The following is a 17,036-nucleotide window of genomic DNA, read 5'->3' on the forward strand; positions in this document are numbered from 1 at the left end:
GTCAGATAACACATGTGGAAAATGATAATGCTACTGTGAAATTTTATTTCAAAGTTTAAATTACCATTTTAACAAAGTTCCCGTTCTACTTCATAAATAACTAATGAAGGGATTTTTCTCTAGTTGATCTATTGACCGGCTCATTTAAGCACTAAAGTTTGATTAGAATTTGCAAAACAACCCTATAAATCCTGCACAACTTGCACTTGTTTAGAGATTTTTGATTTTTTCATCCTATGCACATGTCAAAATTAAATCTTTTGCACTACAGATCACTTGTTTACCTTTTAAAGTGAGTTCAAGTGTTTAAAAGTGTGCAGGATTCTTTGGTTTTCATGCCACTTTGTCAGGCTAAAGTGGAGTACGACTTTGAAAGTTAAATGTCAAACAGTGTCCAAAAGTCATGGAACATCTATAAGAGTATGTAAAAAATAAAAAAAATACAAACTGGATTATAATGCTACTGTGAAATTAAATTTTTATTTTAAAGTTTATATTACCATTTTAACAAAGTTCCCGTTCTACTTCATAAATATCTAATGAAGGGATTTTTTTCTAGTTGATCTACTGACCAGCTCATTTAAGCACTAAAGTTTGATTATAATTTGCAAAAAACAAAACAAAAAACAACCTATAAATCCTGCAAAACTTGCACTTGTTTATAGAGATTGTTCATTTTTTAATTTTTTAAAGTCCCGTTCTACTTCATAAATATCTAATGAAGGGATTTTTCTCTAGTTGGTCTTTTGACCGGCTCATTTAAGCACTAAAGTTTGATTAGAATTTGCAAAAAAAACCAAACTATAAATCCTACACAACTTGCACTTGTTTAGAGATTTTTTATTTTTTCATCCTATGCACATGTCAAAATTAAATCTTTTGCACTACAGATCACTTGTACACCTTTTAAAGTGAGTTCAAGTGTTTTAAAGTGTGCAGGATTCTTTGGTTTTCATGCCACTTTGTCAGGCTAAAGTGGAGTATGACTTTGAAAGTTAAATGTCAAACAGTGTCCAAAAGTCATGGAACATCTATAAGAGTAAAAATAAAAACTGGATTTTCATTTTTAGTCACATGCATATGTAGAAAATGATAATGCTACTGTGAAATTACATTTTTATTTTAAAGTTTAAATTATCATTTAAAAAAAGTTCCCGTTCTACTTCATCAATAACTAATAAAGGGATTTTTCTCTAGTTGATCTACTGACCAGCTCATTTAAGCACTAAAGTTTGATTAGAATTTGCATAAACCCCTATAAATCCTGCACAACTTGCACTTGTTTATAGAGATTTTTCATTTTTTCATCCTATGCACCTGTCAAAATACAAACTAGATTTCCATTTTTAGTCAGATAACACATGTGGAAAATGATAATGCTACTGTGAAATTTTATTTTAAAGTTTAAATTACCATTTTAACAAAGTTCCCGTTCTACTTCATAAATAACTAATGAAGGGATTTTTCTCTAGTTGATGTATTGACCGGCTCATTTAAGCACTAAAGTTTGATTAGAATTTGCAAAAAAAACAAAAAACCCTATAAATCCTGCACAAGTTGCACTTGTTTATAGAGATTTTTCATTTTTTCATCCTATGCACGTCAAAATTAAATCTTTTGTACTACAGATCACCTGTATGCCTTTTATAGTCAGTTCAAGTGTTTAAAGGTGTGCAGGATGGTTTGGTTTTCATCCCACTCATGTCAACATGAGACGTGCAGTGCGAGAAACAAGTCAGGTGTAAAGAACGAGAGCGGAGCAGCTGGTTTGCTGTACAAGGAGAGGACATTTATTGTAGAATTTTCAACATCACAGATGTGTGTTACCAGATTGAGGTCGTCTTTTGACTGATTCCAGTGATTCAGACAAGGTGAAAACATACACTCACATGCATGTCACACACCTGTGCACACACCTGCTCACTGACACACTCAATCACACACACACTCACGCGCACACACACACACACACACACACACACAGGCTGACAGCCGTACATACGTTCACAGTCTTGATACGTACAAAAATTGAAATACAAATACAAATAATACCACAATAAAAACATTGTAATTTTTTTTTTTTTAGAAATTCTTATAGCTATGTTCTCTATTCTGTAGAAAGACAACTAAGCTTTTGAATAAGTGAACATTATTATTTTTTTGTCTTTCTCTAAAATGATCGGTAAGATATCATCATAACGAAAATTCTTACAGTATATATATCTTTTTATTATCTACGGTCTCTCCCAGCGACCCTGCCTCCTGACCTTTATTCACAGGGTGTTTTTAACGCCAACACCCTGCACATGTAAAAGGCTTCAGCTGGCCTTAAAGCGGCATCGCTTACACCTGTCGCATCCCTTAAGATCAATGAATAAAGAAAGAAAATATCAAGTAAAAGGTGGACCACTTTCCTCTCTCACACTCCCGTCACATCAGCGTTTACAGAGACCGTCGCAGAAAATAGAAAAAGTCATCCAAAGTGACGCTGAGCCCGTTTATAAGCTGCTCTAGGTGTCAACAAAATGCCTAAAATATAAATTTAAATGTATAATTATCCAGTGTACAATCTTGACTTGAAGCCCAGGTGCTAAGCTAACTTCTTACAATTTGAAAACTTTCCATTTACAGCTCAGTGTGGTGAGGAAAAAATGCTTCAGGGCTCATGTCCATGTCCACGTCCAGCTCCTCCAGTCTGTGTATTGCCTTTAAACTTGCAATTAATAACAAGTGACGACAGGTAAAAACATGTATGTCATCATGCAAAATGCACAACTCAATAAACAGTGATGAACTACAGGAGGAAATTAAAAAAACAAAAAAGAGTTTTAACCCAAACCGAACTTCTGTGTGAGTCTTCGCTCAGCTCAGAAAAAGAAAAAAACATCTGAGAGGAACTACAGATTTAACGGACAGATTTACAGAGGTGTGACAAAAAAGCCAGACTGTTTTTTCTTTTTTTTTTTTTCTTCAGTGTTCTCACCTGCTTTGCAAAGTCCATCCTTAACATCAAAGTGAGTATTTACACAGGTGCAGTGTACACAGAACAGCAGGGACAGAAAAAAGGTGGAGCGAACAAACGGGGCAGAAACCTCCAGATAGAAGTTGGCAACAACTACTCTACGCCAAGTTCTCCTTGTGAGAAAGATTTTTGTTATTGTGTTGCTGTTGCAGCAATAATACAATATCTACAACCTTCCTTTTAGTACCAGAAACACACCAGGACAAAGTATAAAATACCTCATTCCCCCTGTGACTAACTCACTGTTTTCATGTTTTTCTCTCCTAAAGGGGACGAGACACAGAAGGTGTTTCAGCAGCAGCAGCAGCAGCACTCGAAATGAGTGTTCACACTGTGAGCAACACCTCCATCAAGTCCATCCACCTCCTGCAGACAGAGAGCAGGGATCAGGGAGACGACACACAGCTCTTCGCACAGATTCTCAGGGTGAAAGTTTTGCTTCCGACAGCGCGGAGAAGACGCCCTTAAGTTTTTGCTACAGAAGTCGTTTGGATGAAAAACGACGACAAGGACTGTGGAATATAAACAGTCATGGAAAAAAAATATTAGACCATTATTTTTCTTCAATTTCTTGTTCATTTTAATGCCTGGTACAACTAAAGGTACATTTGTTTGGACAAATACAATATTAACAACAAAAATAGCTGATAAGAGTTTAAATTTAGAGCTAATATCTAGACAGTTAACATGGTTTTCTTGATAATGATTTTGGTTATTATAGAGAAATTGAAGAAAAAGGCTGGTCTAATGTTTTTTTCCATGACTGTATATTCTCAGTTCCAGTTATGAACAGAACCACTTATTTCACAGTTTGAAACAACCTCAACAAAAACCAGAACAGCAAGAATTTATATGGAATAAAGCCGTCATGACGCCTGGAATATATTCTGATATTAGGTGCATTAAATGTTTAATGTTTTAACTGTAACTGGCCGAGTGAAACAACACTTTATTTGTTGATATACAGTCATGAAAAAAATTATCAAACCATTGTTTTCTTCAATTTCTTGTTCATTTTAATGTCTAGTACAACTAAAGGTACAATTGTTTTGACAAATATGATAATAAAAAATAGCTGATCAGAGTTTAATTTAAGAGCTGATATGTGCTGATATCTGTGTGTGTGTGTGTGTGTTATAGAGAGAATTACATTTAAACTAAGGAACCAAACTGATATTTTTTAAGAGAACTGGTCAAAATGGCTCATCTTCGTGTTAACTATAAGACCTGATTTCATATAGATTGCAATGATAAGATCAAACCCTTTATTTGGATTTTATTTTTTATTTTATTCCCTATTTTCGAGCGGCATCTTTATATTTTTATGTATGATGTGCTTATGTAGCAAAATCCTCCCCTCGTCATGTTATGTTTATGTTATCTTGTATGTTTTTGTGTCCAACTGGCACATATGTGTATGTTACTAAGAAAAAACGAATAAAAAGTAAATAAAAAAAAAAAAAGAAGAAAACCTTGTAAAATGTCTAGATATCAGCTCTTAAATTAAACTCTTGTCAGCTATTTTTGTTCTTATCATTATATTTGTCCAAACAAATGTACCTCTAGTTGTACCAGGCATTAAAATGAGCAAGAAATTGAAGAAAACAATGGTCTAATCATTTTTTCCATGACTGTAATTAACATTTGGTGGGAGTGGTGAGGACTGTTTTAGGTTCCCAGCGTCCCGCGTCCCCCAGCTCTGTTCCATAATGTCTCTGAAATATTTTATATTGAGGGTTAATGTGCGTTAACAGAATATTGAACTTGGAAACATCGGACCCTGGGAGCAGAAGCCCTTCTCACACAGAGCCAATAACAAGCTCTGCTGTCATTTCGCCTTATAGGACTTTTTTTTTTGCAACATTCAGGTTGCAGCCTGGCATCGTGGAGCGAAGTGTGAGGAGGCATCGAGGCGTGTAACAGAGCAGCAGCGCTACGAGACCAATAAGACTGATTCGATTACTGTCGGACTCGAGTAAGAGGCGTGATTCTGATGAAACGCTCCACTGTCTTTAGGCGTGTTTCCATCAGGTACTTTTCCCTCCAGTGAGCCGCTATGGGTGAGGTTTGGGAGAGAGGATCCGCCCAAATTCACCGGTTAGCGGCTCAGAAAGTACCTGCCTCGGGTCAGTACTTTCTGAGCCGCTACTGAGATACTGAGCTACCGATTTCCTGCATGCTTGGGCCATTTTTAACATCTTTAGGCATTTTAAAATTTGACCATTTGAGGTTTTTAAATCCTCCTAAAAAAAAAAACACACTTTTCTCCCTGGCTTTTAAACAAGTTTAAGTGGACATCTTGCAAAAACAAAATGTATTACATTTAAAAAAAAATTATTTATTTTATTATATTGTAATTTATTTTATTATATTGTTGCACTGTGTTTATGTATTTTAGTTTTTACCGTATTTCCTGCAACTGTGATATCTGTACAGCACTTTGGTCAACCCCGGTTGTTTTAAATGTGCTCTACAAATAAAGTTTGACATGACTTGACTTGACCATTTTCAAGAATATCACGGCTTGAAACAGCAGTCTGAAAGGGTTTTAAGATACGCTCTGGGCAGGCTGTGTTTTCTCCAAAAGCTCATTCCTGCTCATCCACACCAAAACATTTGGTCACAGTTGATTGATTTTAGTTTTCAAAAAGCACATTTTTTTTGTGTGGACATACTGTCTCACCTACAGAGTGACTTTTGTCTTAGTTTTGGTCAAGTTTCTTCTTCTTTAGTTACTGACATAAATAAACTTTTCTATCGTATTCTAATTTCTTGAGATGCACCTTTATTAATGCTACCCCAATAACTTTACTCACTACAACACGGCGCAGTTAACCCTTTATCAGGCAAAGAACTATATTTGGTAACTTCAGGTAATATTTTGAGAAAAAAGTTGCAAATTTACTAGATTAAAGTGGCAAATCTACAAGAAAAAAAGTCGCAGATTTAAGAGATTTAAAGTGGCAAATCTGCGCGAAAAAGTCGCAGATTCACGAGAAAAAAAGTGGGGAAAAGCAACTCTTTTCTCCCAGATTCACCACTTTAACCCTTAATAGGGCACTTATTGAAATACTTGCAAATTCCAAATTTCAACCCTGGAGAATATTGGAGGATATTACATACAGCCAGAAAGTGTGAAAAAAACATACGAAAATAATATTTTGAGAAAAAAGTTTATGAGATTAAAGTGGCAAATCTACGAGAAAAAAATACGTAGATTTATGAGATTTAAAGTGGTTATTTTGCGAGAAATGTATTTTTTTTGGCGCAGATTTGCCACTTTAAATCTCTTAAATCTGCAACTTTTTTTCTTGTAGATTTGCCACTTTAATCTAGTAAATTTGCAACTTTTTTCTCAAAATATTACCTGAAGTTACCAAATATAGTTCTTTGCCTGATAAAGGGTTGAAGACGTCTGATTGGATTCGGCACACCTCGCAGTGTGAACACCCTGTAAGGAATCATTGATGTGCTACACAGAGGACTTCTCCACAGCTTCTCCGTTCCATCCGCCGGGGAAGTCAAAGGCTACTCGGCATGATGTCAGTGTCCTTTAAAGTCTGGATCAAAACCCTCGAGAGCAACCGGTCATGGCGGTCCGCGGGGAAGGCGTCGGCCGGCGTCAGGGCGCGGCGCCGCCCACAGGGCCTGCAGCGCCCCCTGGAGGTGGAAGGTGTTGATACGTTGGTTGGTGGGGGCACAGTCCTGTGGTTCAACTCCTGTTGCTCAATTCAGCAGCTTGTTGTTTTCCTCCACAAACACACACACGTTGTTTACTCACACTCACACACACACACACACACACATACACACTGCCTCCTGCCGTCCCTCTCTCCTGATGTCGGCCGAGTGAGGAAGAGGAGGGTTGTGGGTCAGAGGAGGAAGGTTACCAGTTCATCATGGAGCTTCTGTTCAGGGTCATGAAGAAGACTTGACTGCTGCCGCCAGAACGCACCGAGGCGAAGAAAACCTGCAGCGACACGAAGAGGACAGCGTCAGCCTCTACACACACACACACACACACACACACACACACACTGAATCCACTTCTGACAGAGTCGATGTGATGCAGTGTGTAAATTTACATGTACTGATTATAAAATGATTCCGAACAATTCTCATCGTCCCTTGTTTGGAAGAGAAATCATTAAAAATGGCTCTTATTATTATTATTATTATCATTATTATTTTGCACTTCCCTTATCGCACTACAATTTAAAACAGTCATATTAAACAGATGTCATTAAATATTATTATTATATTCCTTGTGAATTCTGTATATTCTGTTCAATGTAGTTTTTTTATTGCTTATATTTGATCCAAATTTATATATTTAAACACTTTTCCAAGTGCCCACAAGTGTCACGAATGTTGTAAAAAAACAGACCACATATTGAATTATTGCCATGTTTCAAGCCTCTCCTGTCCTCTCCTCTCTGCTCTGTGTAAACAGCCTCTCCTCTCCTGTCCTCTCCTCTCTGCTCTGTGTAAACAGCCTCTCCTGTCCTCTCCTCTCAGCTCTGTGTAAACAGCCTCTCCTGTCCTCTCCTCTCTGCTCTGTGTAAACAGTCTCTCCTGTCCTCTCCTCTCAGCTCTGTGTAAACAGCCTCTCCTGTCCTCTCAGCTCTGTGTAAACAGCCTCTCCTGTCCTCTCCTCTCTGCTCTGTGTAAACAGTCTCTCCTGTCCTCTCCTCTCAGCTCTGTGTAAACAACCTCTCCTGTCCTCTCCTCTCTGCTCTGTGTAAACAACCTCTCCTGTCCTCTCCTCTCTGCTCTGTGTAAACAGCCTCTCCTGTCCTCTCCTCTCAGCTCTGTTACAAACAGAAGTAAAGCAGGAAAAGGTTGACTCTGATTGGCTGTTGTGAAGCACATTTGCCATAAATATGCTCACAGCTGATCACCATAATCCACCTGGGCCGAGACACAAATGTCCGGAGGTTCTCAGACTCACCTTGTCGTTCCTCTCCGACAGGAACTTCAGTCGCTGAGCTCGCTTGTGCATGAAAACTCCGTCGAGGTGTCCCGTCTCCACGGAGCGGATCTCAATGGCCTTCTCTCCCCAGCCCATGATCTGGTTGGAGTGGATGTAGGCTGCAGGGACAGGAGGGGGTACACACACACACACACACACACACACACACACACACACACACACACACACACACACACACACACACACACACACACACACAGAGGGGGATTGGACAGGAGAAGACTCAGCACCAGTCTCACACCCAAGCCAGTCACACACTGAGGCCTCCTCTGCCTCCTCTCGCCTCCGGGAGGAGATTATTGCAGCAGTTTCTGATCTGAGCGATCACGACCTCTGACCTCTGGGTCAGACGCTCTCAAAGCAACACATAACGCAGGACGGCGTACAGAGGATGCTCGCTGGGTTTCCATTGATGTTGATGTCAGTATTTGATTTAAATGGATTATTTGAGCGAGCTTCAGCGCAAAAATTCAACTTTTCTGTTGCTGCTTCACAACAAAATCATTCACTTTTAATCTGAAGGATCATCAGCAGGAAATGGTTATCATGATGAATTATTAAATGTTATTTTCTGCCACTAGGCGTCTCTGGATCAGGGCAATAACAAAAAGGGTTTGCACAGTAACATGGGATCTTGGGAGTTGTTGTCTTCACCATCAGTGCAGTCAGTTTCTCTTGGTTTGGATTCCTTCAGTGTTCAGGAGGTTTTTACTGAGAGCAGAATTTTCCACAGAGGTCTCCTCCTCTCCAAAACAAACAGACACGCTGATAAAAACGGGTAGAAATACTGAATAAAGCAGTCTCACATTAAAAAATCAGTGTTTCTCTGATGCTGTTTGGTGGAGCTGGAGTTTCTCCAGACGTCTGATGACTACAATCCTTCATCTGGTTAGAATTTATAGTTAAAAAAACCACCATGACCTTAAAAGTAGATCATAAAAATGTGGCTTAAAAACAATTTATGAAAGCTTTTGGTGATAGGAGGTTATTGAAAGGAGACCAAATAAAACGCACCGCTATCTTAAAATCACAGATTTCTTTGGGCTTAAAATTTTTCAATGTCTTAAAAATAGACATTTGAATACGGAAAAGTTGGGTATCATATCTTTAACACACGCTTTCTCTCTCTCATCTGCAGGTGGACTAATTTATAACCTCGTTATGTATGGAATTAGGTGGTTACTTTTAGGTCTTTGTGATGCAAACAAACAAAAAGGGCTTCAGAGCAAAAGTATTGACACTGGAATCAAAAAATGTTTTATTGCAAGTAAAATAAACACGTGATTAAAAATGTATTACTGTGGATAAAGGAAACCCTATTTTTCATATCTAAAAGTTTTGTTTACTGTTCGACTGCAGTGCTGAGATCCCGCCCCGAACACCCGTCTGACCAATCAGGAGGCAGTTACAGCCGTCAATCATGATGTCACAGCCCTGTTTTTTATAGAATCAATAACTGATCAAAACCAAACTTAGCAGAAAAATAAACACTTGCACAAAAATCAGTGTGAGAAGAATGACCTAAAATGACAGAAACTGTCTTCTAGAAACATTTATTTGACTCCACTTTGAGTTTTTAATTTGGCTCTAGTCCCACCCACTAACATGGAGGGGGCGGGGCTTATAACCTGTACTGCAGCCAGCCACCAGGGGGGGCTCCAGATGTTTTGGCCTCACTTTATATGCAGTTTGTGACTTTTGGATTTGCAAATAAATTGTTTTTGATCCACAATAATACATTTAAGTTGATTTTGCTTGCAATAAAACTTTTAATTGTTTGCAGTGTGCATAATTTTGCTGTCAAATGCATTGTGTGATTGCACAATAAAGACAGAAAAGTAACTATTTATGTGGCTCATGAGCACAGAGCGATGCCTAAAGAGTCCTCTGCCGCAGAAATAAAGTCCAGTGGAAAATATTTTTTTATTCTTGAGGAAAGGATGGTGAACCAGTAGCTCATGTGCGGGAATAAAACGCTACGCAATGCAGGTTTTATGTTGGTTTTTTTCTGGGCTTGGCTGTGAGAAACTCTGGTCTGAGAGTAAAAATACACACAAACAATCATGTCAACAGGAGATGATGTCCACACGCAGAACACATAACCACCAGTGCTTCAGGACACAGACGCAGTCAGTCAAACATACATGTTTAATCAATCAGGATATTGTACACTGACATCTGAGAATCAGAGAGTGAAGGCCGAATGGAAAAACACGGAGGCTTTGATCGACTCGGATCATAAGATCCAAGATCCATCCTTGATGTGCTCGAGTTTCATGTGGTTTGACTGAGTGTACTAATAAATAATGGATTGATTTAGATGCACTGCACTCTGCAGAAGCTTTAGTCTGCTGCTGAATCTCACAAAATATCTTGTGGAAGTTGTTTTAGAGCTCATGCAATCAAGGATGAATGTAAAGTTTGAAATATTTAACAGTTACAGTACAGAACAAGAAGACAACACGGCAGACAAACAACACACAAGCATTTCCCCCAACACAGAAAAAAAGATTTACTGAATAAAGATAAGAAGTGTGTGTGTGTGGAGGGTGGAGGTAATGCTCTGTGGGACGTGTTGTTGTCGGCTCATGCAGCAGATGGATGTTCAACACTTGACATTAAAGAGATACACTCAGTTTTTGGGCTGTTTCTTTTGGTCAACTCACCTGTTAAGTGATGAGAACATTGACACCAAAACTCTCCACGTGTCTCCAAAAGATCATCTTACTGCAGCGCTCCATGATAACACTTTCCCCCTATACGATGTTTAAATTGTGTATAATATTTTTTCTGTTTCTGCAGCGGATTGTTAAAGCTTCTCCGCCATTATGTGCGTTTCCATTCGATTCCATTTGATCCTTTTTTATGTAATTTATTGCAGGCTTAAACATAATTTAGCATTTGCTTACATAAGAGTTAGCAGTCTGAAGGTTCTGGGCTGTTAAGGCTCAAATGTTCTGGCTTGAACTTGCATTAAATGTTCACATATTTGCCTGTGTACAACGTGTGTTACTGGAGGATTCCTCTAGAGGGAGCACCACATTAATCAGAAAACTCAGGGCTCAGTTAAACAGATGTTGAGCTTAGTAGAAAAATAAGCACTTGAACAAACATAATTGTGATAAGAACTACCTAAAGAGACAGAAACTGTATTCTGGAAACATTTATTTGAGTTTTTAATTTGGCTCTTGTCCCGTCCACTAACATGGAGGGGGCGGGGCTTATAGCCTGTACTGCAGCCAGCCACCAGGGGGAGCTCCAGATGTTTTGGCCTCACAAATGGGACGCTGTCAATCTTTATATACAGTCTGCGACTTTGGGATTAGAGTTGAAGTAGAGCTTTGGAATGTGCATGGTGGAAACAACTTGAGGAGGTTGATCTGACGTTAATTCTCAGGTCACGTTGGCGTAATAGATAAAAGGCGCTCCATCGTAGACAGAGCGTTTAAACCAAACACGTTGGGAAAAGGCGAGATAGCAGCAAACCTTACAAATTCCCAAGTGGGGTATTTACGAGAGGTGTGATTTAGCATATCAACCCCACGATACGATTTTATCCCGATACTTCACGATACGATATTATTGTGATTTTAAGCATTTTGCAATATCATAAGTATTGCGAAAGAATATATTGCGATTTAACTGTTTAACTGCATTTTGTGTCCACAAAATTAAATTCAATCAAGAATTGTTTTGTCCAATAACAGAAAATTCTCAGTCTGTTCATCTCACTTCAGTCTTTTTATTTCTCCACAATGAGAGTCAAACTCACAGACTGACCAACAAAGTATTCAGTCAAACTGAACTGAACTGATATCAAACATGTTGGACGACAACAACTGCAGCATTTTATCAAACTTAAAGAAACAACAGGCTTCTCTGCTTCCAATGTTTTTGAATTAAACATTAAAAAAAAGCCTAATTTTGCAGCGTTATTTCATCAACTTCCCAACACGATATCCTGACACACGGTGCCTATAGATTCATAAGATCTTAGAGTTTCATATGATACCAGTATCTCCAGTATATTCATAAAAGTGAGCCCACTAGAAAAAAGCCCAAATGGCGAAAATACTGATGGCTCGCTGACGCTAAATATGGATTCTTGGCGGCCATGAATCGATATAATATCACCACGCAAAATATTGCGATACTATGCTGTAACGATTGTTTCCCCCACTTCTAGTATTTACTAACATATTTTATCTCGTACAACAAAAAAACGACCATCTCTCCAGCTTGTGTTAACCACAGACCCTATCTCTAACTCACTCATTCAACAAAATAAAAGCCCCGCCCGTTTGTGTGAAAGTGTTATCATGAAGCAACAGAGCGATCAGTTTCACATGGATGATTTTGCTGTACACAAGTTTGTTTTCATCACGTCACCAAATAAAGCTGAACGGTCAAACGTTCAACCTGCCAAAAAGCTGTTTGTATTCCTTTGAGCAGGAGATGAAACAGGTGAGGCTAAAGTCTCGGCTTCTGGTTTAAAGGTGTAACTGAAAGCAGAAGGCAGGAGGAGAGAGAGGAGTGTTGCTTTGAACGGAGGAGGAGTGAGGGTGAAAGATGATCTGCTGAGACCGCTTATAGAGGTCAGAGGTCAGGGGTCAGGGAGAAGCGAGCTGATTGGTTGACGTACCGACGGAGGTGGGCATCTCGCCCCACTGCAGCACCACGTCTTTGGTGATGCGTCCGTAGGTGTTGACGTAGACGCCCTCGTCCTCGTAGCACAGCAGCATCTCCATGCCGTCCGTCTTGGGCAGAACCACGATGGCGTGCGGGGTCACCTGACCCTGAATCTGCCGGGGCGACACACGGGAGGGGGTTGGAGGGGTAGGTGGTGTTTTGGGTGGGGGCAGGGGATTAGGAGCTGCCGTGAGCCGCGAGCCCACCTAACCCCCCGTCCCCACCCGGAGAGAGAAGAAGAAACTGCTGCAACAATAGAGTCTCCCGCTCCTCAGCCACGCAGTCGCCATGGAAACAGACATGAGCACAGTGTGATTCATGACTGCCAAAAGCAATGTGAGGCGGTTGCCGTGGTTACCGTCTCTCCCCCCCCCTCCCCTCCCCTCGCCCCCCGTCCATCTCTTACTGTAACCAGACCAGGGTTAGAGGAGGACGCCGACTCACTCATTCACTCTTTTGTTCATCCAACTTATTTATTGACTCACTGATTCATTCATTCATTAAGGCATTCACTCTTTTGTCCATTCACTAATTCACAAGTTTATCATTTGTTCTCTTATTCTTTCATTCATTAAATTACAAAACTCAGTCACGCAGTTAAAAATGCAATTAAAGGTGTAATTTGCTCTGATTTTTAAACCTTCAAAAAATGTAAAAACTGCCGGTTTAACAATGTTTTTTTGTCTTGTTGCAGAGAAATGTACCAAAATAACTGTGCTAACCAGCTCGCCCTATCCATTCCTGTCTTGTAAGAGGCCAAACAAGTAGCTACACTGTTAGTTAGCAGCTCTAGTTTAAAGAAAAAGACCTGATGTTGCACACAAACATCAGCGGTTAAGAGACTGTTGCAATGGACGGGTTCCTCAGGGAGTCTAGCTGCAGATTTGACTCGCTCAGCAGAGCACACAGAGATCAACAGCCCTGCAGAGAGGAGGCACAGATGGCTATGAGGTGAGAGGAAGCAGAAGTTGATACCGGAAAACCAGGCTGCACGAAAACATCCGCAAGCTAGCAGTCCATTTTGTCTACTTTGCCTTTGCCTCCTCTCTGCAGGGCTGTTGCTCTCTATGTGCTCCGCTGAGCAAGTAGAAGTCATGATCTGCATCTGCACGTTAAATGAAGAGTCTGTTGAGTTGTTAAGTCCTCGCATCAACAAGCTGGACAACATTAGACTGTTTATTACCTCCCACTGCACGGATGGAGACCAGGCTGTACGAAAACATTGTGGAGCAAGCAGTCTGTGTCTTCTATTGTACATAAAAGTATCGCCTACGCCTCCTCTCTGCAGGGCTGTTGCTCTCTCTGTGCTCCTCTGAGCAAGTAGAAGCCATGATCTGTATCTGTATTCATTCAACAAATTAAGTTCCACACATGAACTGAGATTCTGTGTTTAAGAGTCTGTTGCAATTGTTAAGCCCCAGCAGTGTTTAGCTCCATCCAGATGAAGATTTCCCGCTCATCGATGAGACCAACAGCCGGCAGAGAGGAGACACAGACGGGATCCAGGCTCGGCTCGGCCTCGCATCTTTCTCACCAACTCCTTCTACCTCATCAGAAAGCTTCTCTACATTACCAACCACGGCTCAGAAAGCTGCATCCTGGTGATATCAGAAACCAGGCTGCATGAATATCCCCGACTGAGCTCAGCCACGGGGTAAATCTCTGGGGGGATGGAGCTCGATTCTCCAGGGACCCGTCCACGAACGTCTCTTAAATGCAGAATCTCAGGTCTGAATTTGGAGAGTTCACTAGGATATCTTTTCGGCATTTAGAAAATCATGTATTACTTGCACCTGGTGAAATATTGCTCTCTTTTTTTTTACAAATTGCACCTTTAAAGTTAAAGAATAGGTTCTGACACACACACACGCACACGCACACACACACACACACACACACACACACATAGACTAACATGTGAGGGGATGTAGATGTCGTAGGGGTTTCCGGAGTCCACATCGATGACGTGGAAGCCAACACTGGAGCCGTAGATGACCTTTAACCTCTGTCCCTCCTCCACCGTCAGGTCGACCAGCTGGGGGCGATGCTGCAGGTCAGTGAACGACTGAAACACAAGGAACAAAGGAATTCAAATTGACTCACAACAACGTACACATTATGCATTGCAAGTAACATCGGTATCACAGTATTCAACCAGGTTATCACATATTTGTGCCCTGATTTGAATTAAACAACTCGATGCATCTTACCTTGAAGGCCATAAACTTGTGGTAGGGTTTAGGCGCCCAGGCGTAGATCTCCACCGAGTTCTTCAGAGCGATCACCAAAAACTTAATCCTCTCGTACTTCACTGCAGGACGAGAGCAGAGCAGCACAAATATATGTCAGACATGTCAGATTGTGTTTAAACCTCTGAACCCCCCAGAAAACTGTATTTTAAAGTTTTGCTGCAAATCTAAAAGTTTTGTTTACAATCTAAAAGTTTTGTTGCAGATTTAAGAGTTTTGTTGCAAATTTGAAAGTTTTGTTGCAAATCTAAAACCTTTGTTTACAATCTAAGAGTTTTGTTACAGATTTAAGAGTTTTGTTTCAAATCTAAAACTTTTGCTGCAAATTTAAGTTTTGTTGCAAAACTAAAAGTTTTGCTGCAAAGCTAAAAGTATTGATGCAAATCTAAAATTGTTATTGCAATTCTGCAATCAAGCAATTATTGCAAGTGTTGTTTCAAACCAAAAAATTTGGTTGCAAATCTAAAAGTTTTGTTGCAAATTTAAAAGTTATGTTGCAAATCTTTCTTTAAAGCTTATCCAAAAATAAACTGTTCATCGTAGAAGGTATCCAAGACTGTTGGAAAAAGGCATTATTATTATTACTACTGTTTTTACATCTTTTTTAGTAATTTTGTTTCTTTTTGGTCATTTTACGTCCTTTATGGTTATTCTGTATCTTTTTTTTTCATATTTTTGTGCCTTTGATGTCATCATTTTTGGTAATATTGTGTAATTTTTTTCATCATATTTTGGTAATTTGTGTTTTTTTTTTTACAACATTTGTGGTACTAATGGGTACATGGAAAAGTGTTTATATACAAATTCCATTTTATTCAAATTTTTCATGAAAAATTTATTAGAGAAATTCAACTTTTTTATTTTATTTCTATCATTCTTACTGTGTTATTCTGCACAAAGACATGTTTGAGTTGTTCCCACTTCTAGCCATGATTGTGCTGATTCCTTTGAGCTGCAGGACTTATGCAGGATTTATGTATAATTTATATATTGCAGTGAAATACAAGGACACAGTGAGGAAATATGTAAAAACTGCAACAACAAAAAAACGCCTTGAAAAAGCTTGTTGGGGTTATTTTTTTCATAAACTGTATCAATTAATCAGGAGCTTTAAGACTTAAAGGTGAATAAAGGAAGGAAATAAAAACTTAACACATGAGCCTAATCCCCATTTGCAATAATAATGTATCATTTAATGGTTAACTTCACATGAATTAACTGTTTTGACGCCTGACCGTCATCCCTTCATCTATCGACCTCGATCCTCCTTCATCACCTCGGCTCTTCATCCTCAATAAGCATGAAGCTTCTCTGAACTGAAACGTATATGGGTGTGTTCTTTTAGCAGGTTGTTTTCGTACCGACTTTGTAGTGCACGCAGCCCTCCAGCTCCCCGACGGTGATCCAGCCCTGCTTCTTCTCCACCTCGGGGTCGTTGTGTAGTATCCTGTTCCTCAGCCACGACAGGTAGTAAACACGCAGCTTGTTCTTCTTCCCTGGAGACGGAGAGAAAACGTTGAAATTCAAGGATTCCTGAGCTGGAAATATGTTCAGCTGATTTACTTATTGTCTTAGTGTCATTTCTTTGGTCATTTTGTGTCTTTGTGTCTTTTTTGTCCTTGTTTTCCCTGAGCTGTGAATATATTTTTTTTATGTTTAGCTGATTTACTATAAAAAAGTCAAAAATAGAAACGTCTTCATCATGTTCCACATCTTGTTTTGTTTTATATTTGTTCTCCAGAATCAGTGTCAAATCAAACATTTTAGATATTTAGCATATGAAAATTACTGTGATTTTGTGATAAATAACTCTGTGTGAGTGTTTTGCATCTCAAACCTTAAAAGTAAATAATTTCATCATCCTAAACAAGAAAAAACAACAACACTTCAGCTCGGACAAATAATCAAATCAAAGCTTAAAACAGTGATATTTCATTAAGATCAATTCATTTTACATATGTCGTTTGAAATGTCACCAAAAAAATAAAAAAATTTGTGTCTTTTTGCGTCCTTTTTTTGTCTTTTTTGGTAATTTTGTCTTTTTTTTGGTAATTTTGTGTCTTTTTTTTGTCATTTTGTGTCC

At 39.3% G+C, this 17,036-nt stretch overlaps 1 protein-coding gene across 2 annotated transcripts in view; it reads right to left on the minus strand.

Annotated features, from left to right (window-relative positions):
- Positions 1–1,767: 1,767 nt before the first annotated feature.
- Positions 1,768–17,036, minus strand: part of tnikb (TRAF2 and NCK interacting kinase b) — a 98,250-nt gene continuing 82,981 nt past the window's right edge. For both annotated transcript variants that reach the window (XM_059327181.1, XM_059327180.1), the window contains exons 27-32: positions 16,315–16,449; positions 14,915–15,015; positions 14,620–14,769; positions 12,658–12,817; positions 7,974–8,113; positions 1,768–6,992 (exon numbers count right to left, since the gene is read on the minus strand). In XM_059327181.1, the coding sequence (XP_059183164.1) occupies positions 6,909–6,992; positions 7,974–8,113; positions 12,658–12,817; positions 14,620–14,769; positions 14,915–15,015; positions 16,315–16,449 (770 nt within the window). In that variant the 3' untranslated portion in view covers positions 1,768–6,908. The remainder of the gene's footprint in view (positions 6,993–7,973; positions 8,114–12,657; positions 12,818–14,619; positions 14,770–14,914; positions 15,016–16,314; positions 16,450–17,036) is intronic.

This window comes from Centropristis striata, chromosome 23 (assembly GCF_030273125.1).
Source record: "Centropristis striata isolate RG_2023a ecotype Rhode Island chromosome 23, C.striata_1.0, whole genome shotgun sequence".
NCBI classification, from domain to species: domain Eukaryota; kingdom Metazoa; phylum Chordata; class Actinopteri; order Perciformes; family Serranidae; genus Centropristis; species Centropristis striata.